We start from the raw sequence: 27,831 nt of genomic DNA on the forward strand, positions 1-27,831 counted from the left end.
CTTCATACTTGCACCCACCTCTTTAGGGCAGGCAGAGACACGCCCTCCGGGGCAAACTCCAGTACTTCCTGCCACGCCGTTGGCACTACGCCGATCACAGCGTAGTCGCAACGCTCCGGTGAAACTGACTTTCTAAGGGGTAGTGGGGGAAAGGAGTGATGTTCTTTATAAAAAATAAAAATAAATTTTTGGTTGTTCTACAAGGACAGTCTGTTGGGGTTAAGGGGTTTGTTTACAAAGGGGTTTTTGACTTAAGGGGGAAGGGATGTTATAATGGGTAATTTGGATACATTATTAGATCGTTATGTTGATGACCCCTAACCTTACAGGTCATGACACAGGAAGTGGGGGTGTGGTCAATGTGTGTTATGCGGAAGGGGAATTCAGTCTGTGAATGTACTCTGTATTGTGAACTACAAGTCTCCGGTATTAAAGTTATGAAACCGCACCACTGGCGTGACTATTGAAGTCAGGTTACCACAATTGTATTACTGATTGTTGTTGACTATTGTAGAGCGCGGTTGTTGTTGTCATTTCGCACTGTCAATTACGGGTGTATGCGATGTATGTGACAAATAAGATTTGATTCAAGCCTTTTCAGTTTGCATTGACATTATTTTCCTTGTTTTAGTCCTTTTCCCACATGATCTGGTGTACTACCCTTTTATTAGATTGTGTCACATTAATCCTGTCGGGAAAAACACAGGGATGGAAGCAGACAAGCAAGCAACGTGGTGTAACAGCAGTGGGCATGGCGGTGGATGGGGGGCCTAGATCTAGATCTGGCACTGACTCACACACCTCTTCTATCTGTCAGCCTGATGCTATGTGACGCACACAGGAGGAGTCATGGATAGACTGCTGGGATTGCCAACTGTGCACAATCAACAGGAAGGATTCCAAAGACTGTAAACTCACAGCATAGAATGTATACTCAGTGTGAAAACCCCTGAAAATTACAATACATTCCCCATTTGGCGTTTTCATGCCCCAGCACAAGATACCATGCTCATGCTGTAGCCCAAAATCAAATAAAAGGCTAACATATTTAAATAAAACATAGCAAAGGCCAATTGCTTGTACACAGTCATGTCAGTAAGCCATCTTCAAGGACGGTTTTTACCTTTTTAAAACTCTCAAAATCATTTAGGGAGGGGGGGGGGGGCGTTATCGGAAGGAACACCTCGCCATGCACCTGTCACCAGTAGACAGAGGGAGGGATAGGCACGGTGGTGTTTTCCCTCCACATGGCCGGCACTAGGACCCAGTGTCCTGACCCTGTATCCGAACGGGTTACCAGTGGCACGGTACTATCGCCCGTAGCGCAGTCAGCGGCAGGGCGGCAGCGCACTCACTCTACACCAGCCGTCCCCACGTGTCCGCTATTCACAGTGGACATGGCAGCGAACCGGGTCGGGAGGCGATGTAAAAGCAAAGTCCAGTCTCCCAGCAGGGGTGCAGGTAGGGATCCCGGACTGAACTTGCAGAAGAGGCAGGCTCGGGTGACGGTGAAGTACAACAGAAAGGAGCTGCAGAGACGACTGGACGTGGAGAAATGGATTGACTGTGGTCTGGACGAGCTCTATCTGGGCAGGGTGAGTCCCCTCTCTTCAAATACTGACCCTCACACCGTTATACCTGGAAGGGTCTTATGGTAAGATTAGGATATAGTGAATGTGAATCATTGTGGTGATAATAATAAACCGTATCAGATAGATTTTTAAATTATGTTTTTTTATTTTATTTGTATGTTATAATAATAATAATAATAATAATAATAATAATAATAATAATATATAAATAAATATTATTATTAGTCAGTCTTGCGTCAGCGACCAGTGAATGATACAGCATATCCACGGCTGCTATACGCAATGCCTACTTCAATGGGACAATCATCTGTCAAATGAACAGAACAGAACCTCAATTTCAAAGAGATGAGATGAAACTAAGGCTACATCAGAACAGTGCTCTCATCCTCGGATAATTGAGCGACCCCAGTGTCCCGCACACCAGCTGGGGTGTCGATAGGGAGACCGTCATCAATTTGTATGGTAATCCATTTTGACGCTGCCTCTCTCCTCCCAAGAACTCTCTGTGTGGCTCTGGGCGAATGAAGGACGGCGTCTTTGTGACTGAGGTGCGATTCGAACTAAGGTCTCCGGGTAACTGTTACTCATCAGAATCCAGAATCAGAATTCAGAATCAGAATTATTTGTATTGCCAAGTATATTCGCATATACAGAAAATTGACTTGGTGTGGTTGGTGCATAAGACATAAAAGAGACAAACAACAATAGGCTATAATAAAATAAAATAAAATAAAAAACAATGTAATAAACAACACTATATAAGCCCAAATAGTTTAAAAAGACAATGACAGAAAGGGGCAGTAGAGCGATAATTATGTAGGCTGTAAATTAGAGTAACTCCATACTAGATTACATTGTCAGTTTTATGTGTGTGTGCATCACGTGTGCATGGTCCACTGAACCTCCCTTACACCTCGTGACATTATAATTATGGTTCTATCTCCGTTTTGGTCAAAATTGAGTTTTTTACATAATCTGATCCATTAGGTGTTTATTAATGCCTGTGTGGTGTTATTTTTAAAAATGTTTACATTTTTTTGTGAATAAAATACAAAGGTTCCATCTCACAAAACATAATGGAATGTAAAAACTTTGACGCTCAATATCTCTGAACTACCCTAAACGGAGATAGAACCTTATCATTCTAAGCTCACGACCTGCCATTTACCTTCCGTTCTTACCTCCACCAGTCAAAACACGGAGAAGTAACTGACCGTTGCCTCATTCTGTTCACAATGATTGTTGTGCATGTTTCCTTATGATAAGGAATATATAACTCCAGTCAGCTAGGCTATCAATCAGACCTCACAGCGTGACAGGGCATGGTTAAAAAGTCCTCAACTAGGGCAACATTTTTCTGTTTTTTCCAGATTATGAAAGGGTAGATTGTAAGCTTTAAAATGATGTGTCATACATTGAAATCTGAAACAAGTTGAAGAAGTCATGGATATTTGAATGTTGATACCCCCTGAACCACCGTACTGAGATATCCAGCCTCAAAAGTCTTCAGACGTTTTTCACAGAGGTAATGGGTGGGAACAATAGCTGGTTAACTCCACCCTAATCACTCCCTCAAGACAACCACACCCTGAAGACAACCACTCCCCCATTACACTACCTGTCATTATCTACCTGTCATATGTCAGTGGGGTTGTTGCAGGGCTAAACAATAATAATAATAATAATAATTCAAGATTCATGATTTCTTATTGCCATGTGTGCCAAAAGTTTATTACATCCCATTACAAGTACAAGAGAGTAAAATTCATGGCAATGGAAAAAATTAGGCAAGATACAATAATAAAATGGTAAAAAAAAATAATGTTGTGTCCGTGTGCATGCATTTATCATTATAGTCCATAAAGCATCTAGTGAGACTTCGGCGTAGTTCCTTCCCATCCCATCTGGGCATCAAAGCTGTAATAAAAAAAGAAGACAGTACATTTAAAATGATTGCCCACTGTTACCAACACCACTTTTAACGAAATAGCCTACTACTATCTTCATAAAAATAGAATTGCTTATATAATGACAATGACAAATACCTGAAGTGCTGGTGACTCTCATCAAGGTGTCATCTCTCAGAACCTCTCACCTCGTCATTCTGTAACACAAATTTCAGGTCAGAGGTGTGGACACTTCTATAGTGTAAAGTGTCCATAGAAAAGTGTACTGTAAGTAGGCTAGTGAAATCGTTTAAATTCACAGTATTATTCTACAGCAAATCTACATATCAATGAATTAATCATTATTTTTGATTCCACACAACATTAGCGTTCATTACAAAAGCATTTACTTTTTCTATAATCTATTATATCTCTGACAAAGCTAGCTAGCTAGCTAGCTAGCTAACAAGCTAACACTTGTTTGGCTAGCTGGTACACACAAACACACTAAAATGGTGCATGAAACATTACAGTATGTTGCATGTTTAGTAGGTCTCCAACAAATGTATTTATTCATTATGTTTTATCTTTGACAACCTATTTCTACCTCCCACCATCTCCTATTAGTTTTGGAGAGGGGTGGCATGATTGTGGTGAGCAGTTTCAGTGGTCTGATAACTGATGCTAACAACGGCGCTATCTACCTTACTCACAAAACAACAAATAACTGTTTGGCTATCCTAAGTAAACAACACAAAATCCTAGTATACAACACATGTAACTCACTAAAACTTACCCAAGAACACAGCAGAAGGTCTGTCTGCAGACGACTGTCGCATGAAAGTGAAGTGGAGATCAATGTCTGACATTCCGTTGTCATCTGTCATCGTCAGATTCGGAGTTCGGAGTTCCCGTTCGGAGTTCCCATTATGTATAGTCCAATATGAAGGAGTTCATTAATTGCCCACGGTGGATATTTCTGCCTGCTTTTGAAATTCTGTTGATAGCATTAGCTTCAGCATCCATCTTGTAAACTTGTGAACAGATCCACATCGCAGATGGCTACTTACATACAGCTGGGGTGGGCGTGGCTACACACACTGCCACACGAAAACGAATAATACCCCCCTCCCGACTTTGCTAACTAAATGTAGGTATTTAGTGAATGTAAAACTGTTGGATATGATATCGAGTGGGTTCTTCATCGCTTCGTTTGTCGTCCTATGCCAAAAACCGGAAAACACATTTGTTCACAACAAGACTTGTTTGGCTCGATTGTGAGCTTTTACAATTGCCGAGATGGGGACCTATTAATGAAACCCTGTCACATATAACCACATCCAACTGCTATAACCATCCCCAACATAGGAAAATGGACAAAAAAGACAAAAAAGACAACATGAGACTAATTACATTTCACATGTTAATGAGTTTTGTCCCTAAATTAGATTAGATAGCCACAGCCCTCATGTTGGATGTGAGAGAAAGCGGTGGTCATTTTGGGGGCATTCAGGGCCAGTACACCCCTTGTGAGTTGGAAAGGGCATTTCCCTGGGGGGACGGGGGGGGCGACATGGGAAAGACCAGGGGTCCGATCGGAACATGTTCTTCCAGACACACATCCAGCTCTCCAGAACGCTGGCTAAGGGTCCGAAGTCAGGTGGGGCAGGGAGGGGGGGGGGGGTAGAGGGATGGGATTGGAGCTGTTATGAGCTGTTATGGATATGGGTGGTATTTATTGCCATTGACCCTTCACAGGACAGCCTTTTCCTGGTGAGGTATCGGCTCTGCTGAACGCAGCCTGTCTGACACGGAGGCCCTCTGGTTGGGATACTTCTTTCTCAGAGAAATCACCCTCTGTTCTTTTGTTCTTCTGCATCTGATTATAACAAGCAGTTTATACCATGGCGATAAAACACCATAATAAAAAACCCAATGGGTCTCCTTGTGCAAACAGGAGAGAGAGAGAGGGAGAGGGAGAGAGAGACAGAGAGAGAGAGAGACAGAGAGAGACAGAGAGACAGAGAGAGAGAAAGAGAGAGAGAGACAGAGAGACAGAGAGAGAGAGAGACAGAGAGAGAGAGAGCACATGGCTGTCAAGAGGGGTACTCCTTTGTAGTGTCCGTTGTAAAATCTCCAGGAGCAGAATGATAGTAAAACAGTACGCCAGGGGAGTCATAAGAAAAGAAAGGAATCTCTCTCTCTCTCTCTCTCTCTCTCTCTCTCTCTCTCTCTCTCTCACACACACGCACACACACACACACACACAGCACACACACACACACACACACACACACACAGCGCACACACACACACACAGCACACACACACACACACACACACACACACACAGCTGTAGATCTGTTAATGACTTTGCCATACTGACCGTAGAGCATGTGTGATGAAAATGTAATCATCTTTCTCCCAGACTCATTTCCTGTCAGGGCCCAAACCCAGCCTGTCACCCCCACCTCACCCCCTCCTGCCCAGGCCTGGACCACGCTAACTATCCATCCATCTATCCATCCATCTCACCATCCATCTCACCATCCATCTATCCATCCATCTATCCATCCATCTCACCATCCAATCCATCCCAGTATTGATTGATGACATCCCTGTCTCGGGGGTGTGGGGGGGGGGTTCTTCTTATGAATGGGGGCTGGGGGGAAGTGGAGGTCCCATATGTCACCGAAGAGCACAAAGAGACCCCCACACACACACACACACACACACACACACAACTGACCGCCCCTCCCCTTCCCTTCCCAATCGCTATCTCTTTTGCTTTCGGCTTCCCTGAGCATAAAATGTAGCGCATTGGCTGCATGGCTGGCTCCATTATCAAGACCATTAGTCTTGTGTAAGCACCCTGTCAACGCCCCCCCCCAACCCCCAGAATAAGACCACCCTGACTGAGTGGTCTGCCTATCTGTCTGTTTGCCTGTCTGTCTATCTGTCTGTTTGCCTGTCTGTCTGTCTGCCTATCTGTCTGTCTGTCTGTCTATCTGTCTATCTGTCTGCCTATCTGTCTGTTTGCCTGTCTGTCTGTCTGCCTATCAGTCTGTCTGTCTGCCTATCTGTCTATCTGTCTGCCTATTTGTCTGTCTGTCTGTCTGCTGGAGTGGGGGTCTTTTCAGATGTAAACCTGTATTCAACACACTAGTCACCCCTCCATCCAGCCATCATAGCTGTTGCTAGGGGTCGTTACGCCCTGGTAACGGGCTGCCACATGACACCCTGCAATGCAAACTGGGAGAGAGAAAAGGACCAACATTTGGACCACTCTCCAGAGTGGAAATGTGTGTTTTGTGTAACAGTCGAACCCTTGCAACCAATAACCGTACTGGATGTGCCTTTTTCATTTTCAGATGATTACTGGTTTTGACATCTTATGATCCATTTAATGTTCTACAACAACAACAAAGATCCAAAATGGCCGTTTTGATGAGTCATTGGTTTGCTCCATGCGGGACCCCGCCCATAAGTGATCAATGGACGTTTGGGAGTCTGACTTGTAAGGCTTATGCAGATGAGACACATACGGAACACGGCACATTGTCGTTGTGGAGCTGCAGCAGAAGTCAGATGTCATGTGCTGTCGATGGCTGTCGGAATTTAGGACGACATCATATTTATTTATTTGAAATTCTGATGACGGGATTAAAGGTCCCTTGAGGTGCGTCGTCTCATGTGCAGAGGTCTGTCCTGTATGAAAGAGCATTTAAAAGGAGCAGTTGGGATGTATTGGGAGTATATATGCTTCGGCGCACAGACTTGTTTGAGTTGCACATGCCTGTAGCCGCTAGGCACTCAAAAGGGAGAGTTTGAAGTATTTATTTTAATAATGTATACAAATGTTTATGCTAGACAAAGGCTTCAGCCTTCAGGCCATGGTGAGTGAGCCCTGACTGCCCAGCCTTAATCCCAGGGGGTGAGAAGAGAGGAAAATGGCCGCTAATGCACACAACCCCCCCCCCCCACACACACACACACACTGTACCAACAGCCAGAGAAGAGCGCTGACATCAGCATAAAGAGAGAAAAAGCTCAAGAGAGAGACAGAGAGTGAGAAATTGGAGTGTGATCAAAAATACATTTAAATAGATACTTGTTACAGAATACGAATACCCTTGAAACAAATGTATCAAATTAAACTAGAAAATGTGTGTCAAATCCTATAAAGGCGTGTGTGTTAGGCCCAGCCCCCTCAACAAGATGATAATAATAATAATAATAATAATAATGACTTTATTTGTATAGCACTTTTCCTGCAAACGTTGCAGCTCCAAGTGCTTTAATCATTATATAATAATAATTTCATGATTTAGTCATTTAAAGGCAATATTAAAAAGATGGGTGTGTCATCTTGACTTGAACATAATTTTTGCTGAGGTTGCATCCCTAATGTAAACTGGCAGTGCATTCCACAATTTGGGTGCATAAAATGAGAATGCAGCCTCACCAAATCTCATCATCAAAGATGGACGAATGACCAGTGGGATTCACACACAGTGTTAGAACAACTGTGTTGCCCCGCGGTGGTGTAGCGGTCTAAGCACTGGCCACTAGTGCATGCTGCCCACCGGGGACTGGGTTCGAATCCCAGCTCGCCAGATCCGGATATGGCTGGGGCACACACGGGGAGCGGCATATTGGGCGGCCGCTCCCGAGGGCGGTATAGGAGTATTTCCGGACAAGGATCCGTCGCGCAACACCGGGGTGCCGGAATAACAGGTGCTGGGCTCGAGGAGCCAGTCAGCTAGTCTGCCTGGCGGCCTCTTCTGGGACTGCCGGCCACGGGGTCGTGCGGCGGATCCTTCGCAATAGGCAGGGGATAATTGGATGCTAGGTTGGGTTCAATTGGCTACCAAATTGGGTGAAAAAGGGATAAAATCTGAAAAAAAAAAAAAAAAGAACAACTGTGTTATTCCACTGAGCTGAAGCCTAGATCATAGCTTCATTTCCTCCACAAATATAAAATACTGCCCCAGGGAAAAGCAGATACTGATCCAGAGGAAAGGAGTGAGAGAGAGAGAGAGAGAGAGAGAGAGAGAGAGAGAGAGAGAGAGAGAGAGAGAGAGAGAGACACAGACAGACAGAGAGAGAGAGAGAGACAGAGAGAGAGAGAGAGAGACACAGAAACACACAGAAACACACAGAGACACAGAGACAGGACCAGAGCTGGAGGCAGTGAGATACACAGAGAGACACAGTGTGTGAGTGAGAGTGTGGCCTTATCTGGGGTCAGACTGACAAGGTGTGAGACGGCGAAAGAAGAGTAGAGAGTGTGGGGGAAGTGTGTGAGTGTGTGAGTGTGTCAGAGATACTGTCTGTCAGAAAGGGAGAGGGCAAGAGAGAGACTCTTACTATAGGCATCCCAGTGTTCAGTAGGACAGAGTGGATTGGGAGTGGATGCTGGTGTTAGCAGTCTTGTTCCAGGATATCAAATACCAGAAGGAGAAGGAGGAAATGGGGTCAATCTAGATAACACCTTTGTCAATAAAGCTACATCATACCACGGTCAATAAAGTAGGTTCAAAAGTCAATGACACAGACCAGGGTGATATAACACGGTGTTAAACAACCGACTGACACACAACAACTATTACTACGATATGATAGAGCAAATGACAACATCTCTAATGTCTGTGCGAGGTGATAATCCAGTTAGAATCCAGGAAATCAGTGGTCCGTTGGAGACGGACTTGTGCTCGACTTGCCCTTTCCCACGTGAAGGAAACGTGCATTTCAGAGGCGGCTCTGGTCGGAACGCGTCGCATGACATAGATAGCCACGCTCCAACAGACATGTCATGTCTGTCCAACGTCAGTCCGTTCCGAAGGCCTATGTGAGTGAAAAAACATTGCTGGAATAAGGGATTCAATGTTTGTCATTGCACAGAGTACAATGAAATGTAAATGGACCGCACTTATATAGCGCCTTTATCCAAAGCGCTTTACAACGGCCTCTCATTCACGCATTCATAACACCCATTCACACACACATTCACACACCAATGGCGGCAAGCTACCATGCAAGGCGCCGGCCCCGCTCACTGGGAGCAATTTGGGGTTCAGTGTCTTGCCCAAGGACACTTCGACATGTGGCCAGCCGGGGCTCGAGCCGCCGATCATTAGACGGCGACTCTACCTCCTGCGCCACAGCCACCCCCAAATGCATGTATTCTCTAGAGCGGGCATCTAAGCAAGGGGGTCACAGCCATTGACGGCGACCGCTGGAGCAATTAGGGGGGTTCAGTGCCTTGCTCAGGGACACTTCGACACGTGGCCCGCTGGGGATTCGGAACCGCTGCGAGGCTGCCGTTTTTTGCGATCATTAGACGCCGGCTCGGGTTGAGCCACGGCCGCCCCACTAACGTCCCAACAACGGGACTTTTCAACATGTTCTCCCTGAGTTGAGTCCAGTTGTCACGTTCGATGTAGGGGAAGGATGAGTGAAACCCCTGAAGGCCAGAAGGTTTTCTTCTCAGATCCTTCTAGAAGGTCCAGTGAGTTTCTACAGACACGTCAGATGTGATCATAGACGTTAAATGAAGAATGAAGAAATGTGCGCCTCTGGGATATACCATAACAGACCTGTATAAGGCACGTCAGCTGCCCCGCTGAGGGAGTTAACAGTCTTGGGGTTGCGGTTAGCGCGGCTTGCGGTTACGTGGGAGATTGGGGTTCGAGACCCGCGTTGGGCTATAATCCTGTTAAATGGAGTCAGTGATTCCTGTTTACTGATTGGTGTCAGTTGTTTCATTGCTGTTGTTCTGCCATCTCAGCAGGATGGTTCACTCTTTGTATCGTTTTCATTTTTTGATTCACAGGCTTTTGTCAAGATGGCGGCGCGCTCAGACGTGCGGCTCGGAGTGGCTCGGAGTGGCTCCTACGCTGGTGTTTTTTAGTGTTTTTAAGTACATTTGTATGTACATTTTTATTTTAGTACTTATAGGGAACGGTTGTGTAAATAGTACATACAGCAGACTAGACTTACTAGAAGTTGGTGCGCAAAATGAGAGGACTGTAAAAACGGAATTCTTGAAACAACAGGGAATCCCATTCGAAATCGCTAGGTCGCCGGGTGAACAATGGTACGCTATCCCAACACTCAAGCACAAACGTCGGCGTCGTGATCGTAAGCAACGCCGAGGACGAAGGGGGGGCCTGCTAGCTAGGCTAAAGAGATATCCGGATAAGCCTGCTTTGCCGAGTATTTTCCTATCCAACGTCAGGTCTCTGGCTAACAAGATGGACGAATTGAGACTGCATGTCGCTACTAATAACATCGTGGGAGATAGCTGTGTGATTATTCTAACGGAGACCTGGCTAAATGACACTATCTTGGACTCCGCGGTAGGCTTAGAAGGAAGGACCCTACACCGGGCGGACCGGACGCTGCTTAGTGAGAAGACCCGCGGAGGCGGCCTCATTATATCTACGAAGGACAGCTGGTGCTTAAACACAAAAACTGTAAGTAGCCACTGCTCCCCAGACCTGGAATACTTGACTGTTAAATGCCGACCCACATACCTCCCGAGGGAATTCAACACAGTGTACATAACATCTGTTTACATTGCGCCAAACGCGGATGGTAGCTTAGCATTGGCGCGGCTACATGACGTCATCAGTGGTGAACAGAGCGCGGACCCACAGGCCGTCCATATAATCGCCGGAGACTTTAATCATGCTGACCTGAAGGTAGTACTACCGAAGTTCTATCAGCATGTTAAATGTGCAACAAGAGGAGAAAAAACACTGGATAAGGTATACACCAACATCAAGCTTGCTTACAAGGCTAGACCGCTAGCTCATCTAGGCATGTCTGACCATGTGTCAATCCTCCTGATCCCAGCCTACACTCCCATGAGGAAAAGTGCTCCCATCACCACTAAGACTGTCAGAACCTGGCCAGCAGGGTCCGCTCCACTGCAGATCTGCCTGAATGACACCTCATGGCAGGAATATGAGCATGAGGACCTGGAACAGTTCACGTCGTCGGTTCTGAACCACATAGTGAACTGCACCAACTCAGTCACCGTGGACAAACGGGTCCGGGTCTACCCCAACACGAAGCCATGGATGACTGGGAAGGTCCAAAAACTGATCAATGAGAGGGACAACGCCTTCGCAGGGAAGGGCACACTGCTGTACAGCACCACCAGGGCTAACCTAAAGCGCGGCATCCGGGAGGCCAAGGCAGACCACAGAGAGAAGATTGAGGAATGCTTCCTGAGCAACGACTCCAGGCGGGTGTGGCAGGGGGTTCAGCACATGACAAACTTCAGAGCCAACAGGCTCACAGCCGCAGAGGACGACCCCCTGCTGGCGGAAAAGCTGAACTCCTTCTACGCCCGGTTCGACGAGGGGAGAACGGAGGTAACCACAACACAAACACCACTCTCTCCAGCTCTCAGCAGCCTCACCCTCACAGAGCATGAAGTGAGACGCGTGCTGAAGGCGGTGGACCCCAGGAAAGCCTCAGGGCCGGATGGCGTCCTGGGACGGGTGCTGAGGGACTGCGCCGACCAGCTGGCCGGGGTTTTCACCATCATCTTCAACCAGTCCCTGTCCCAGGCCACCATCCCACCCTGCCTGAAAACCTCAACTATCATCCCAGTCCCGAAGAAAAGCACGGTGAGCTGCCTAAACGACTACCGCCCGGTGGCACTCACACCAATCATCATGAAGTGCTTCGAGAAACTAGTCCGGGCCCACATAGTCACACGCCTCCCGCCCAACCTGGATCCATACCAGTTCGCCTACAGAGCCCACAGGTCCACAGAGGACGCCATCGCGACGACTCTCCACTCCACTCTATCCCACCTGGAGAGGGGAAACAGCTACGCGAGACTGCTCTTTGTGGACTTCAGCTCTGCCTTCAACACCATCCTTCCAGACAGGCTAGTGACCAAACTACTAGACCTGGGACTATCACACTCTATATGTGCATGGATCAAGGACTTCCTGTCCGACCGCCCCCAGAGGGTGCGGGTGGGCTCCCACACCTCCACAGCCCTCAGACTCAGCACTGGGTCCCCCCAGGGCTGCGTGCTAAGCCCCATCCTCTACAACCTCTACACCTACGACTTCACCCCCGTCCACCCCAGCAACTCCATCGTAAAGTTTGCAGACGACACCACCGTGGTGGGCTGCATCTCGGGGGGGGACGAGGCGGCGTACAGGGATGAGGTAGAGCAGCTGAGCAAGCTGTGCAAGGTTAACAACCTGCTGCTAAACCAGTCAAAGACCCAGGAAATTATCGTGGACTTCAGGAGGAAAAAATCTGAGGTCCAGCCCCTGCTCATCGACGGAGGGAGCGTGGAGAGAGTCTCAACCCTCCGATTCCTGGGGGTGCACATACAGGATGACCTGTCCTGGAAGAACAACACAGCAGCCATCATCAAGAAGGCACAACAGCGGCTCTTCTTCCTGAGAGTCCTCAGGAAAGACCACATCGGACAGGAGATGCTGGTGGCCTTCTACCGCTGCGCAGTGGAGAGCATCCTCACCTACTGCATCTGCGTGTGGTTCTCCAGCTGCACAGCCGCAGAGAGGAATGCGCTACAGAGAGTCTTGAGAACGCCCAGAAGATCACTGGCGCCCCCCTCCCCTCTCTGGAAGAGCTGTACAACACACGCTGCCTCAGGAAGGCCTCCAAGATCTCCAGAGACCCATCCCACCCATGGGTACGAACACTTTGCTCGGCTGCCCTCGAACAGGCGGTACAGGACCATGTTCGCAAGGACAAACAGACTGAAGCTCAGCTTCTACCCCAGGGCCATCCAGGCCCTGAACACAGCAAAGACCTAGGTTCTGGGCCCTGGACAGTCTGTACGGATTGATGGCAGCTGCTGGATTGAAAATCAGGTGTAGTGCTGAGGCACAAATGTGTACATTTCAAGCCTGCAAACTGTGACACTTTAAATGAATGTGCAATAACACTATGTGCAATATGACAACCCTAGGGTACATAAGGTTGCAGAGAATAGGAAATGTTAGAATAGGTACAGCATAGCATAGAGTACAGCAATAGGTTAGAATAGGTATAGCATAGCATAGAGTACAGCACAGTGTTTTATTTGTACAGTATAGCATAGTGGATAGTGTACATAGCCTTTATTTGTGTAAACCAGCTCCTTTCCCTTCTTGTTTTTTTTGTGTGTTTTTTTTTCTTTCCTAGCACCAGGGGAGCCCCCCCCCCCCCCCCCCCCAAATTTCGTTGTTTGGTACCTGTACTATATCAATGACAATAAAGACCATTCATTCATTCATTCATTCATTGATCAATCGATCTAGATGTGGTTTGTGCACATCTGTGTTTATTGAGTGTTGTCCAGAGCTTTAATGAAGATATGCACTTAAACTACAGCTGACCCACGGCGTACAGGCGAATGTTAGTGTCTAGCAATCCTCCTGATTATCGATTCCTAATAATAATCACTTTTATTTGTATAGTGCTTTTCCTGCAAACGTTGCAGCTCAAAGTGCTCCGTCAGCATTTTGGGGACAGGCCACTTGCTGTATCAGAGTGGTGGTCGTGGAAAACACTAGAATCATACAGACACACACACACACACACACACACACACACACAGAGCAGATCTATACCCCGGAGACAAGCCAAGCGAATCAGAACCACATCAGCCTCAGCCCACTGGCCCTGGAGAGTTCTAGTGACACTAAACTGGGCCGACTCTCTCTCTCTCTCTCTCTCTCTCTCTCTCTCTCTCTCTCTCTCTCTCTCTCTCTCTCTCTCTCTCTCTCTCTCCTCGAAAAACACAGGAAAGTAAGGAGGAGAGAAGGGTATGTCAGCGTGGGAAGAGGATTAGTCATAACAAGTAATCAAGTAATCTATGCTCAGGCCTGGGGCCATTGGCAGTCGTCATGCTAGAAGGAGGACCATTTTCTTTTTTTTTCAGGAGAAACAGTACAGGGGGGTAGTAGATGTCTCAGGAGGGACAGTACAGGGGGGTAGTAGATGTCTCAGGAGGGACAGTACAGGGGGGTAGTAGATGTCTCAGGGGGGTAGTAGATGTCTCAGGAGGGACAGTACAGGGGGGTAGTAGATGTCTCAGGAGGGACAGTACAGGGGGTAGTAGATGTATCAGGAGGGACAGTACAGGGGGTAGTAGATGTCTCAGGAGAAACAGTACAGGGGGTAGTAGATGTCTCAGGAGAAACAGTACAGGAGGTAGTAGATGTCTCAGGAGGAACAGTACAGGGGGGTAGTAGATGTCTCAGGAGGGACAGTACAGGGGGGTAGTAGATATCTCAGAAGGGACAGTACAGGAGGGTAGTAGATGTCTCAGGAGGGACAGTACAGGGGGTAGTAGATGTCTCAGGAGAAACTGTACAGGGGGTAGTAGCTTATCCATTTGTGTGTGTGTGTCTGGCTGTGCATCTCAGTGAGGGCAACCATTAACATCTGTGGGACAGATCATCTTCTCCCACCAGTCAATACCCGGGGACACCTTATGATGGCGCTACGACAAAGACAACGACAGCATTGGACTGAACTGAAATTTCAAGGGAAGCTGGCATGTCTCCCTGCTGCTGATCACTCTGTCTCTCACGCAGTGTTCAAAAGCGTAACTCTTGACGAGTGTATTGTCACCTTCACTCTAAAAGCTAGGCTGCAGGTTTTACCAACAAAGCTAAACCTTTCCATCTGGCTTCCTGACAGTCATAGCCCACACTGCATACATCACAGTCACCAGCAGATAACTGAAACCATGCCCCACATCTTAAATGGTTGTCATGCGTATAAAGGGCTCTACATATGTAGGCATGATCGAATTGTGGATCTGATTTCAGAGGGTGTCTTTTCCATATTCAGGCCTGCCGCAACGCTGTACAAGCACTCCACTGTAAAGCCCCACATGTTCAGTTTGTGTAGCGACGAAGAGTCAGTAGGAGTGTTCTCCAATATTTCAGCAAACACCCCTGATGTTGTAATTGTCAACGAAAACCACAGAGAGGTGCTTATTTTAGAAGTTGGCTGCACCTTTGACCATAGCCTAGAGGAAGCCTTTTTAACCAAAATCTTAAAATACCAACAGCTGGAGCAGGCCATATCACAACTGGGCTACAGATGTCAACTTTTAGTTTTTATATTTGGCAGCCTGGGCCATGTTCATAAGTCTGTTGTTAGAGGCCTTCATATGGCTGGTCTTCCTAAGAGAAGGGCCAAACAGTTAGCAAAATACTGCTCAATATCCCCTATTATTGGTAGCCGCTCAATATGGAGAAGGCGGTGCTTCCTGTACCCATGAGCGGGATACTGTCTGTCTTTTAGTATTGATCAACCCACTGGTCTTGTGCGAATAACATCCTGTGTGTGGCAGAACTGGTTGTTAGCTCAGCATTACTGTAACAAATTGTTTCCAGGATGTCAAAATGCACTGTTAGTATTTATGTCCTTTAGAATTGTACTTTGTATGTGGACATAAATAAAGCATTTAAAATGTGTGTGTGTGTGTGTGCGCGCTTGTGTGTGTGTGTGTGTGTGTGTGTGTCTGTGTGTGTGCGTGCGTCTGTGTGTGTGTGTCTGTACGTGTGTGTCTGTGTGTGTGTGTGTGTGTGTCTGTCTGTACGTGTGTGTGTGTCTGTCTGTGTGTGTGTGTGCGTGTGTGTGCGTGTGTGCGTGTGAGTCCGTGTTCCATTGGCATTTGGAGTTGAAAGAAAGGTCTAGACTCGGTCCTGCTTGGATCTGTCTCCAGATCTGTCTCCACCGACCTTTAGACTGACGGCCCCCTCGGCCCCCCACGCAGCTAACCTTACTGCAGAGCCCAGTATCAGCCCACACACTGACCTCTTTCTGGCCTCACGCATTCCGCTTTATCAGTGGAGCTGGATAACCAGACACACACCCTCGACGCCTCTGTCATGTTTGTTTTGTACCCTGTTTGATTGATGGTCGGATTACTTACTGCAGAAGTGGCTTTCCTCAGTAATCTGTGACAGTGTTTTCCAGTGAATTGCAATGTTATGATTCTTCTAAAGCATCTCCATCTGTCTTTCTTGGGAAAAGAATCGGGGAGGTGTGTGCGCGCGTGTGTGTGGGGGAGAGAGAGAGAGAGAGGGAGAGAGAGGGAGGGAGAGGGAGAGAGAGAGGGAGAGGGAGAGAGAGAGAGAGGGAGAGGAAGAGAGAGAGAGGGAGAGAGAGAGGGAGAGAGAGAGAGAAAGAGAGAGAGAGAGAGGGAGGGAGAGAGAGAGAGGGAGAGAGAGAGGGAGAGGGTGTGTGTTTCTGTGTTTCTGCCTCAGTTCCATGGAATGTTTGATCTTGATGACAGTATGGGAACCACCAAACCCAGTTCTGCGTACAGCCCACGCATCCAGTCACTCTTAAAAACTCTCGAAAAACCCTCCTAAGAAAGCCTTCTCTCAACCAACGACCAATGACGGTCGAAGGGATGAGGTCATTTCAACGGTAGTCGCTCGTGTCGCTAACCCGCCAACGATACGCGTACTTCCTCCTCACCTTTTTTGCTGTGTCACAGAAACGTGCTCAGTGTTCTAGAAGAATGGCAGAAGGCGGAGCCCGGGCAGGTCTCTGTCGGTCAAATACACGTAACTTTGGTTACCAAGACGAGAAGCGCGTGGGAACGCACCTCAGCCCTCAGCCAGCGACCCAAGTCAGCGACAGAGCGATACAGACACACAGCGCGTTATTCACATTATTAGGGCCTTTTCAGACGCAGCTCCGTCCCTCTGGAACGCCCTCCCCAACCACATCAGACAGGCCAACACCCTCCCAACATTTAAACAGGCCCTCAAAACCCACCTCTTCAAGCTTGCCGTCACCAGTTAATATTATATTATAAGTCTAACGTATTATTATTGTTAATTATTATTATTATATTATCTGATAAAACAATAAAAATGACTCTCATTATGACCATCCTATTTAAGTTGTGTGTGTGTGTGTGTTTTTTAACTCCCAGTGTGGTAGCTTGACACTTGTTAGAGGTTCATGTCTCATGTCGGTGGTTTAGGAAAGTAAAGTGGCTTTGCCTTTCGACCGTGTTGCCTCTCTGCGCCTAGGTCCCCCACACACCTTACACTCCCTCACACACCTTACACTCCCTCACACACCTTACACTCCCTCACACACATTACACTCCTCACACACCTTACACTCCCTCACACACCTTACACTCCCTCACACACCTTACACTCCCTCACACACATTACACTCCTCACACACCTTACACTCCCTCACACACCTTACACTCCCTCACACACCTTACACTCCCTCACACACCTTACACTCCCTCACACACATTACACTCCTCACACACCTTACACTCCCTCACACACCTTACACTCCCCCACACACCTTACACTCCCTCACACACCTTACCCTCCCTCACACACCTTACACTCCCTAGCTCAAAGCCATAAGAATGCTTTTTCTGAAGCCTTGAGCAGCGGGTGTCCATTGGACCATTCTATCTAAACCAGTTCTTTATTGAGTTCTGCTGTAGGGACAGTGGGGGAAAATGTGGTGAAAAACCCACAGGAATTTGGATTTCCAGGAATTCACTTTGGTTTGATATACTTTAATGTCAGCGTTCAATTTGCTTAAGTAAGGGTTCCCAGCAGTAACCATGGCGACTGAAGTTGTGACTGTCCCCATGTCTCGTCCCCCGCGCAGGAGGAAGACATGCCGGAGGAGGTGAACATCGACGAACTGTTAGACCTGCACAGTGACGAGGAGAGGACGCACAGACTCCAGGTATTAGACTGTACCCAAACACCATCTCATTCACGCACAGACTCCAGGTATTAGACCGCACCCAAACACCATCTCTTTCACACACATGCTTCAGGTATTAGATTGCATCCAATCACCATCTCTTTCACACACAGGCTTCAGGTATTAGACGACACCCAATCACCATCTCTTTCACACACAGGCTTCAGGCATTAGACCACACCCAAACACCATCTCTTTCACACACAGGTTTCAGGTGTTAGACCGCACCCAATCACCATCTCATTCACACACAGGCTTCAGGTATTAGACGACACCCAAACACCATCTCATTCACACACAGGCTTCAGGTATTAGACTACACCCAAACACCCTGGCACCTTGTCATAGTTCATTTATCTGTGTGGAGAGCTCGCTAATTCGCTATTTGTTGATTGAAATGTAATGAAAAAGTAATTACAGGCAAGTGGTTAGCGCTGTCATATCCCTTTAAAGTTGTCACTCCACCTAAATGCTCAACTTTTCACCATTATGATGACTTATTTGCATATTGTGTACAGTATAGAAAATGAATATGCAGTTTTGGATTAATATGTGACTGGATAGTAAGTTCTACACACGGGTCCTTGTTGAATATCATCAGACCAGCTTGTTCCTGATAGTGTGTAGAGAATCTCTAGATCTATCCAAAGAATATATAAATCTAACGTGTTACCAAACTATAGCTTCCGTTGGTGTTGGATTACATAATTTCAGTAGCATACTACAGTATGTCTGCATCTCAAATCTCATATCTATTTTTATCATTTCTCAGGAAATTCTTCACACCTGCAATGAAAACACCGAGGTAAGAGAGTCCTGCATTCACCATAAAATGGAGTAATAACTTTATATATATATATATATATATATATATATATATATATATATATATATATATATATATATATATATGTACTGTCGTCGGCCCACGATGGGTCTCGGTGTTTTGCCTTTTGGGTGGTTTGGTAACCCTAGATGATCTAGATAACATTCACATTATGTACATGAACTCACAAAAGTATAAAAACACCGCTCGTAATACACCACTAAAATATGCTTGTAATGCTGCGTCTATCTTCACATCTCCTCAGCTCTCCATGAGCTATGTGCTCGATAGCACATTTAGTTCAGCAGTTACGGTAATGAGACCAACGCGGGTTAATGCTGTCGGTTTTTAAGGGTTATCGCGTTTTTAAGAGTATCGCGATTCGTTTTCAGTCTCAACGATTCAAATCGTCTTATATTTGGATCGATAATTAACTGTCTCGCGATGTGTCGTTCCATCCCATACTGAACAGTAGATATTTATATTTCACATTTTACAGTCAGCTAAAGAACCCAAGTGCAGGACACAGAATCAGGATACGTATAGAAAAGCAACTGGTTTTAATGAAGGGATAGAAGGGTACGGAGGGCAGGGCAAGTCGACAGACTGACAGACAGGTAGACAGACACACAGGACAGGTAGGCAGGACAGGTAGGCAGACACACAGGACAGGTAGACAGACAGACAGACAGACAGGACAGGTAGACAGACAGACAGGACAGGTAGACAGACAGACAGGACAGGTAGACAGATAGACAGGACAGGTAGACAGACACACAGGACAGGTAGACAGACAGACAGGACAGGTAGACAGACACACAGAACAGGTAGACAGACAGACAGGACAGATAGACAGGGCAGGTAGACAGACAGACAGACTGTCTGCTACAGACCACCCTCTGCCCCAGCTTGCACCCTAACTGCACTTGGTGTACTCCTGGCCCCACACGTTTCCAAATCATATCTGAGCCCACCAGACACAATCAGAAATCCCCTTCATCTGCCACGCTGATTGATGTCATCCTTACGAATGCCCCTTCTAATTATAAATCTGGTGTCTTCAGTCAAGATCTGAGTGATCACTGTGCCATTGCATGCATACGCTCTGGCTCCTCAACCAAGCGACCATCAGTGATCGTAACCAAGCGCTCTCTGAAGAAGTTTGAGCTGGGGGCCTTTCTCCACGATGTTGCAGCAGAAAACTGGGACCGAATTAATTCAGTCTCCACTGTGGATGACGCCTGGTCCTATTTTAAGATAACTTTTAATCAGATCATCAACAAACACGCCCCACTCATAAAATCACGGATAAAGGATCGCTTCAGCCCCTGGTTTTCCCATGACTTGGCTGAGTTGATCCGCCACCTTATGGCGGAAAGCTCGTTCCACCCAGTCTCCTGCTGACTGGCTTGCCTTTAGGCAGTGTAGAAATAAAAGCACTCAGGCTGTCAGAAAAGCCAAAACCAGTTACTTCTTTGACAAATTTGCATCCTGTGGCTCTGACGCCAAGATGTTCTGGAAAACGGTCAAAGCCATGGAAAACAAACTCACTTCCCCTCATCTTCCTAGTGCAATGACCTTTGGTGACACTGTTGTCACTGACAAGTCTCACATGGCTTCGCTTTTTAATCATCACTTTGTCAACTCGGCCCATGTATTCTCAGCTACTCCCCCCATTGCTGCTTCATCACATTCTCCTCCTCCTTCCAGCTGTGACGCTTTCTCCTTTAAACCTGTCTTGACCTCAGAGGTTTTAGAGGAGCTAACCAAGCTAGACTCAAACAAGTCTGCTGGCCTTGATGGGCTCGAACCCATGTTTTTGAAAGCTGCTGCACCTGTCATTTCCGCTCCCATCACACGGCTATTCAACATGTCTTTTGAGCTGTCTGTCTTTCCTCCTGACTGGAAATCCGCGCTGGTCTTTCCCCTCTTTAAAGGTGGCTCTAGCTCTGACCCCAACTGCTACAGGCCCATCTCCATCTTGCCGTGCCTGGCCAAGGTCATGGAGAAGCTGGCTCTCAAACAGCTCAACCACTTCATGGCCTCAAACAACATCCTGTCCAACATGCAGTCTGGGTTCCGGCCTGGCCACGGGTGCATCACAGCTACCTTGAAAGTTATGGATGACATTCTCACTTCCTTGGACTCCAAGCAGGTCTGCATCGCTGCCTTTATCGACCTAGCTAAGGCCTTTGATTCTGTCATCCATTCCATCCTTCTACAGAGGCTCTCCAACATTGGTCTCTCGACAAACTCTTGCAACTGGTTTGCCAGCTATCTAACTGACCGAGTTCAGCAAGTGAAGACTGAAAATATCTTGTCAGACCATCTCACCATCTCTAAAGGGGTGCCTCAAGGCTCCATCTTGGGACCAACGTTGTTCTCAATCTACATCAATGATGTAGCAAAAGATGCTGGCAAATCCCAGATCCATCTTTATGCTGACGACACCATCTTGTATTGTGCAGGCCCTTCACTCCACTCTGCGGCTTCCACTCTACAACTCAGCCTCACCTCCATTGAGCAGTCTTTTCATCGCCTCCATCTTCTCCTCAACACCAAAAAAACAAAGTGCATTCTTTTCAACCGGAGACCTCGTGTCAGCAGCCCCCCTAAGATCTTCTGTGTTGACGGTTCCGAGCTGGAGTTTGTCTCTTGTTACAAATACCTTGGCCTTTGGCTGGACTCATCCCTTTCCTTCACCACCCACATAAAGCACCTGCAGACAAAAGTCAAAGCTCGCCTACGCTTTTTATACCGGAACAAGGCCTCCTTCACCGGTGCAGCCAAACATACCCCTGTCAAGATGACCATCCTGCCCATATTTGACTATGGCGATACCATCTATAGGATGGCATCTCAGTCTGCCCTCAGGAAACTCGACACACTCCATCACTCCGCCATTCGTTTTGCCACTAGTGCGCCTTTCACAACTCACCACTGTGATCTGTACACCCTTGTAGACTGGACATCTCTTCACAGCAGACGGCTCTGTCACTGGCTTCATCTTATCTACAGAACCATACTTTGCAAAACACCTTTCTACCTCTCATCCCTTCTGCACCTCTCTCACCGCCCGTCATCATTCTAAGATCCAGTGATCTTGTCCGACTCACCATCCCCAAAGCCCGTACCGTTGTCGGTCGCAGCGCTTTCCGGTTCGCTGCAGCACACGACTGGAACACTTTACAGAACACCCTCAAACTCACCGCCCTCACCTCACTCACTGCTTTCAAACAAATCCTGCAGCGAACCATAGTCGATCAATGCACCTGTTGATCACCGTCTCTCACCCATCCCATAACCCATCACTGCCTCATTTTAAATACCCCTGCTCCACTACCCCCGCTATTCCCTCACCTCCGCTCTTCCTCACCCCTACCTCCTCCGTCTCTCTCCCCTCTCTCTGACTGTTAGTATTTTAATGCATCTGTGTTTGCCAGTGTTTTATTGTTTTATTGTTTTATTGTTGTAAATTACTTAACCTTGTTTTATTTCTAGCTTCCCATCCCCCCCCCCCCCCCCCCCCCAAAGAGCCATTGCTTTTTGGTCAGGCTGCATTTGCAAATAATAATTTGTTCTTACATGTTTGCCTGGTTAAATAAAGGTTAAATAAAAAATCAAAATAAAAACAGGACAGGTAGACAGATAGATAGGACAGGTAGACAGACAGACAGGACAGGTAGACAGACAGACAGGACAGGTAGACAGACAGACAGGACAGGTAGACAGACAGACAGGACAGGTAGACAGACACACAGGACAGGTAGACAGACAGACAGGACAGGTAGACAGACAGACAGGACAGGTAGACAGACACACAGGACAGGTAGACAGACACACAGGACAGGTAGACAGACACACAGGACAGGTAGACAGACAGACAGGACAGGTAGACAGACACACAGGACAGGTAGACAGACACACAGGACAGGTAGACAGACACACAGGACAGGTAGACAGACAGACAGGACAGGTAGACAGACAGACAGGACAGATAGACAGACACACAGGACAGGTAGACAGACAGACAGGACAGGTAGACAGACAGACAGGACAGGTAGACAGACACACAGGACAGGTAGACAGACACACAGGACAGGTAGACAGACACACGGGACAGGTAGACAGACACACAGGACAGGTAGACAGACACACAGGACAGGTAGACAGACACACAGGACAGGTAGACAGACACACGGGACAGGTAGACAGACACACGGGACAGGTAGACAGATAGACAGGACAGGTAGACAGACACACAGGACAGGTAGACAGACAGACAGGACAGGTAGACAGACACACAGGACAGGTAGACAGATAGACAGGACAGGTAGACAGGGCAGGTAGGCAGGACATCACCACAAACAAACTAATACATGGCCCAAATATGAAAAACGTAATACCCATTCCATTAAATATACCTTCAAGTCAGTCCCTTTATCCGGATGACATCTCAATGGCAATTCTGAATAGCAGGTCCCTATCGACCAATAAAACATGTCATAAATGAGCTTATTTGTGATCGAAAACTAGACTGTATGTTCCTAACTGAAACCTGGCTAGACACAAATGGATCAGCAGCTCTTATTGAGGCTTCTCCCCCCAACTATAGTTTTTTTTCAATCAACCAGAAATGGGAAAAAAGTGGGAGGAACAGCTACCATAGCGTCAAATAATCTATACTGCAGGAGCATATCCTTTGATGTATTCCCCTCGTTTGAATATCATGCCACAGTTATAGACAGACAGACAGACAGACATGGAAGACAGACAGGGCAGGCAGACAGGGCAGGTAGACAGGGCAGGCAGACAGACAGGCAGACAGACAGGGCAGGTAGACAGGGCAGGTAGACAGGGCAGGCAGACAGACAGGTAGACAGGGCAGGCAGACAGACAGGTAGACAGACAGGCAGACAGGGCAGGTAGACAGGGCAGACAGACAGGGCAGGGAGACAGGGCAGGTAGACAGGGCAGGTAGACAGACAGGCAGACAGACAGGGCAGGCAGACAGACAGGTAGACAGGGCAGGGAGACATGGCAGGTAGACAGACAGGCAGACAGACAGGGCAGGTGGACAGGGCAGGTAGACAGACAGGTAGACAGGGCAGGTGGACAGGGCAGGTAGACAGGGCAGGCAGACAGGGCAGATAGACAGGCAGGTAGACAGGGCAGGTAGACAGGGCAGGTAGACAGGGCAGGCAGACAGGGCAGATAGACAGACAGGTAGACAGGGCAGGCAGACAGGGCAGGTAGACAGACAGGTAGACAGGGCAGGCAGACAGGGCAGGTAGACAGGGCAGGCACGGTGTAGATCAAGCAGGAGAGAGAGAGAGACTGGGCACAGGCTGGGTGAAAGTGGAGGGCGTGACACATGCATCAGTATCATTGTGGGATTTTAATTCTGGAGCCGTTGAGGTCGAGGTCAAACAAAAGAACGTCACCTCTAAATCCTAACGCAATCAAATTCCCACAACCGGGACGACGATAAGGCAGGGGTTGGCTCTTATTTGAGTAACAGTTTGAAAAACAAACACAGTGTGAAAGTGAAAGTGTGGTCAGAAGGGTTCCCACGGGTCCTTGAAATCCTTGAAAGTTTGTGAATTTGAGAAGAAAAAAATCAAGGTCTTAAAAGTGTTTGAAAATAGACATGGGTCATTGAAGGTGCTTGAATTCCCCTCTCTCTCTCTCTTTCTCAATTTGTTTTTACTTCAAACATTACTAGCTCGTCAACTAGTAAATAAGTCTCTGTATTGCTTAACTTTACACATATTTCACAATATATTGTTTTGCTGTGCTGTGGTAGAGAAGGCAAGAGACCATCTAGTGTTCACACATTCAAGCCTCTCTTTTTAATTGTTGTCTGTGAGCAGATAGTTCCTATTATATAAATTCTCATCTAGATCTGTCTCAAACTATGCCGTGTTGGGTCCTTGAATTTGAGGGAATTGAGTCTTTAAAGTCCTTGAAAGGTGCTTGAGTTTGATGTTTCAGAAGGTGTGGGAACCCTGGGTCGGGGACTTTTGAGTTGAATAAAGGGAGCAACAAATATATCTCTGGACACTTCACTTCTAATAGAATTCTAACAAAGGCTGGTTATTTTGTCAAGAGACTGACACCGTTGCTACAGTCTTTTCTAAAAACGTATTTATTTTGAGACCAAAATCACCACTCTTAGATATCGATTGACTTGTAGTTCGTTTCACAGTTACTTTTTCATGTAATAAATCACCAAATTGCTGGTTATAAATATGTGTTTATTATTAAGCTTAGTCTTTTGATTTGGATGCTACACAGAGCACAACCATTTATGCTTGTCGACCGATGCTAACTGCTTTTAGATAGAAGACTCCATTTCTTATACGCTATTGTTCCTAAGAAGAAAACACTGACAGTTTTCAGCCGTAAGTAATGATAACATGAATGGGGTAGTATTGTGGTCAGAACATTTGACCATGCTATTCTTATTGTTGAAGCATGCACAGTTACCTGAGATACAGCAAGGGAGGTCTGAACATCTCTCAATGTTATGTTTGGTTTGGCTTTTACCTGATTTATTATTTTTCTTGTGGCTCTTGGGGATATTTTAGGAGGTCGTCCACCTCTAGGCAGAGTTGCTGTCATGTGAAATGCTCTCCCTTTGTAAATGATTTGGCTCACAGTGGACTGATGGAGCTCTAATCTTCATGAGATGATTTTATAGCGTTCCCCAGGCTGATGTGCTTCCATTACCCTCTTCCTGATGTCCTCTGAGACCTCCTTTCCTCTCAGCATGGTGTGTTTTGCATTCACCTGTCTGGGTAAAACAAAACTGACCAGGTTTCTTATCTCTATTTATTAATCCCACCCAAACTGTTTCCTGACATCTCTCATTTGATTGGTTCATTTGGTACCCAATTATTTACCCACCTGATTCTACTGACCTACTGGATTTAACCAATGCAACTTGGGGTTCACTTATTCTTGCACCTGCACTTATTTCTATATAATTTAGTTTTTCTACTACACACATGATTCCCTCTAAAGCAACATATGGAATTGGTAAATATAAACCGGTTATGTCAGATAAAAAAGACTGGTTCTGATTAAGTAAAGATTTCATTGTAAAAAATATAAATAAAGGTAATTCCATTCATGTAAGGTTAAATGCTAGCACAGGAAAGAAAGCTCAAGAATGGCAATATGATCGAAAAAAAAGTGTCTGGATGAGCCTACAACACTAAGTAAATGGAAAATGAGGTCTAGCGTTGAAAAACCTGAGCTACGCCATTATGTTTTCTCATTTGATATCCTGTACTGTGAAATGCACTACATTACCCACAGCGCATCTTGTGTCACAGCCGCTTCCTTGGCCGTCCCAACATGCCCTGTGATAACGGACCCTTTCCCTACACAGATGTTCATTAAAGACCTGGTGCTGAAACTCCACGGGCTGCAGAAACAAGAGGACCTCCACAACGACGGCATCGAACACACCCAACTACACATCTTCCCCAACCGGCAGAGTTCTGCCGATAGAGAGGTTCTGCACTGAAGATTCGCTACCAGAGCCACTGCTTCATGTACACTGTACATGTCACTGTAACCCTCCCAACCCCAGAACACCCTGACACCCCCACAAACCTCCCCCTTCACCAGCTACCGATGCTATGGAACTCATCTGAGAAGCATGCCACACAAATGGAGTTGTAATGGACTTTAAATGCTCTGTACACATGTGTAATTCAACATAAAAAAACACACACACATTTTTTCTTTCAATCTTGAGTGCATATAGGAGTCCCAGAACTATATTCCACACATTGTCTGCACAACTTTTGGACCTTTACTACAATGTCAAATGCATTGTTTTCATATATATATCAGCGAGGCCTGCGTTCCACCTCAACATTGACCCTTGTTTTGGAAGGTGAGGTGGCTGGGCTGCTGGTTGAATGAAACAGTCCACTCCGGCTACGGTCCTGTTAGCTAGTCATGACAGACTCATTTGAACAGGATACACTTGTGAACTCATTCACCAGAACCAAAGCTTTTCTCTCTATTGATACCCAATGCAAGCTGGTAGTCGACACGACTGAGCTTTCACTCACCTCTCTGGGTTCGTTAGTTAGTTGAAGGGACTTTGGTCACAAATAGCATGTTTTGTAAACTGCAAGTAACAGCTGACATGGTGATGTTAACATCACAATAGGGGAGAGCTGGGGTCGGGGTTTTTTAACGTTTTTTAACATGTTTGTATGACAAACCTGAAGATGCTAATATCGTGTTGCTGTTTTATTCTCTGGTTCCTCTTTGAATGCTACCACAGTAACACAGGGGCTAAACTATTATCTGCTCACAATTTTTACAGTCATATATAGACCCTTGTATATATCTGTCTACTGCATACGCCTCTGACAACCCAAATGCTGTACTCTACTCTCCTACCGCCTCCCAATCCTTCCTAACGATGTTGTCTTCTTCAAAGAATTTTTGGAACCGTGGTTTGTACATTTGTAGTTTTATGTTGGTTGTATTTGTATATCATTTAAAATAAATTATGAATTTGAATTTCACTTGATCAAGAAACAGAGATTATTTTCGGTGGACAGTTTGGATTGCCCATTTGACGAGTGTAATGTTACTAGTGACGCTCCCTTCTGACAGACAGCCATAAAGAATTCAATCTCATTCATTCAGAATCATCTGATTGGCTCAGTTCAACGGGTTACACTGTACAGAGTTCCTTTGGTGTGAGCAGCACCATCTCCTGACTGCATAT

General features: G+C 46.5%; 1 protein-coding gene across 1 annotated transcript; it reads left to right on the top strand.

Moving 5' to 3' along the window:
* Positions 1 to 1,397: 1,397 nt before the first annotated feature.
* On the top strand, positions 1,398 to 26,604 carry ppp1r14ab (protein phosphatase 1, regulatory (inhibitor) subunit 14Ab; the record flags this gene model as incomplete). Its single annotated transcript, XM_080530728.1, has 4 exons — positions 1,398 to 1,595; positions 18,143 to 18,223; positions 19,017 to 19,049; positions 26,467 to 26,604. The coding sequence occupies 4 exons, from the start codon at positions 1,398 to 1,400 to the stop codon at positions 26,602 to 26,604; spliced, it is 450 nt and encodes a 149-aa protein (XP_080386854.1).
* Positions 26,605 to 27,831: the final 1,227 nt, after the last annotated feature.

The sequence above is a fragment of the Nansenia antarctica genome (assembly GCF_963989245.1).
Source record: "Nansenia antarctica genome assembly, chromosome: 5".
Lineage (NCBI taxonomy): Eukaryota > Metazoa > Chordata > Actinopteri > Argentiniformes > Microstomatidae > Nansenia > Nansenia antarctica.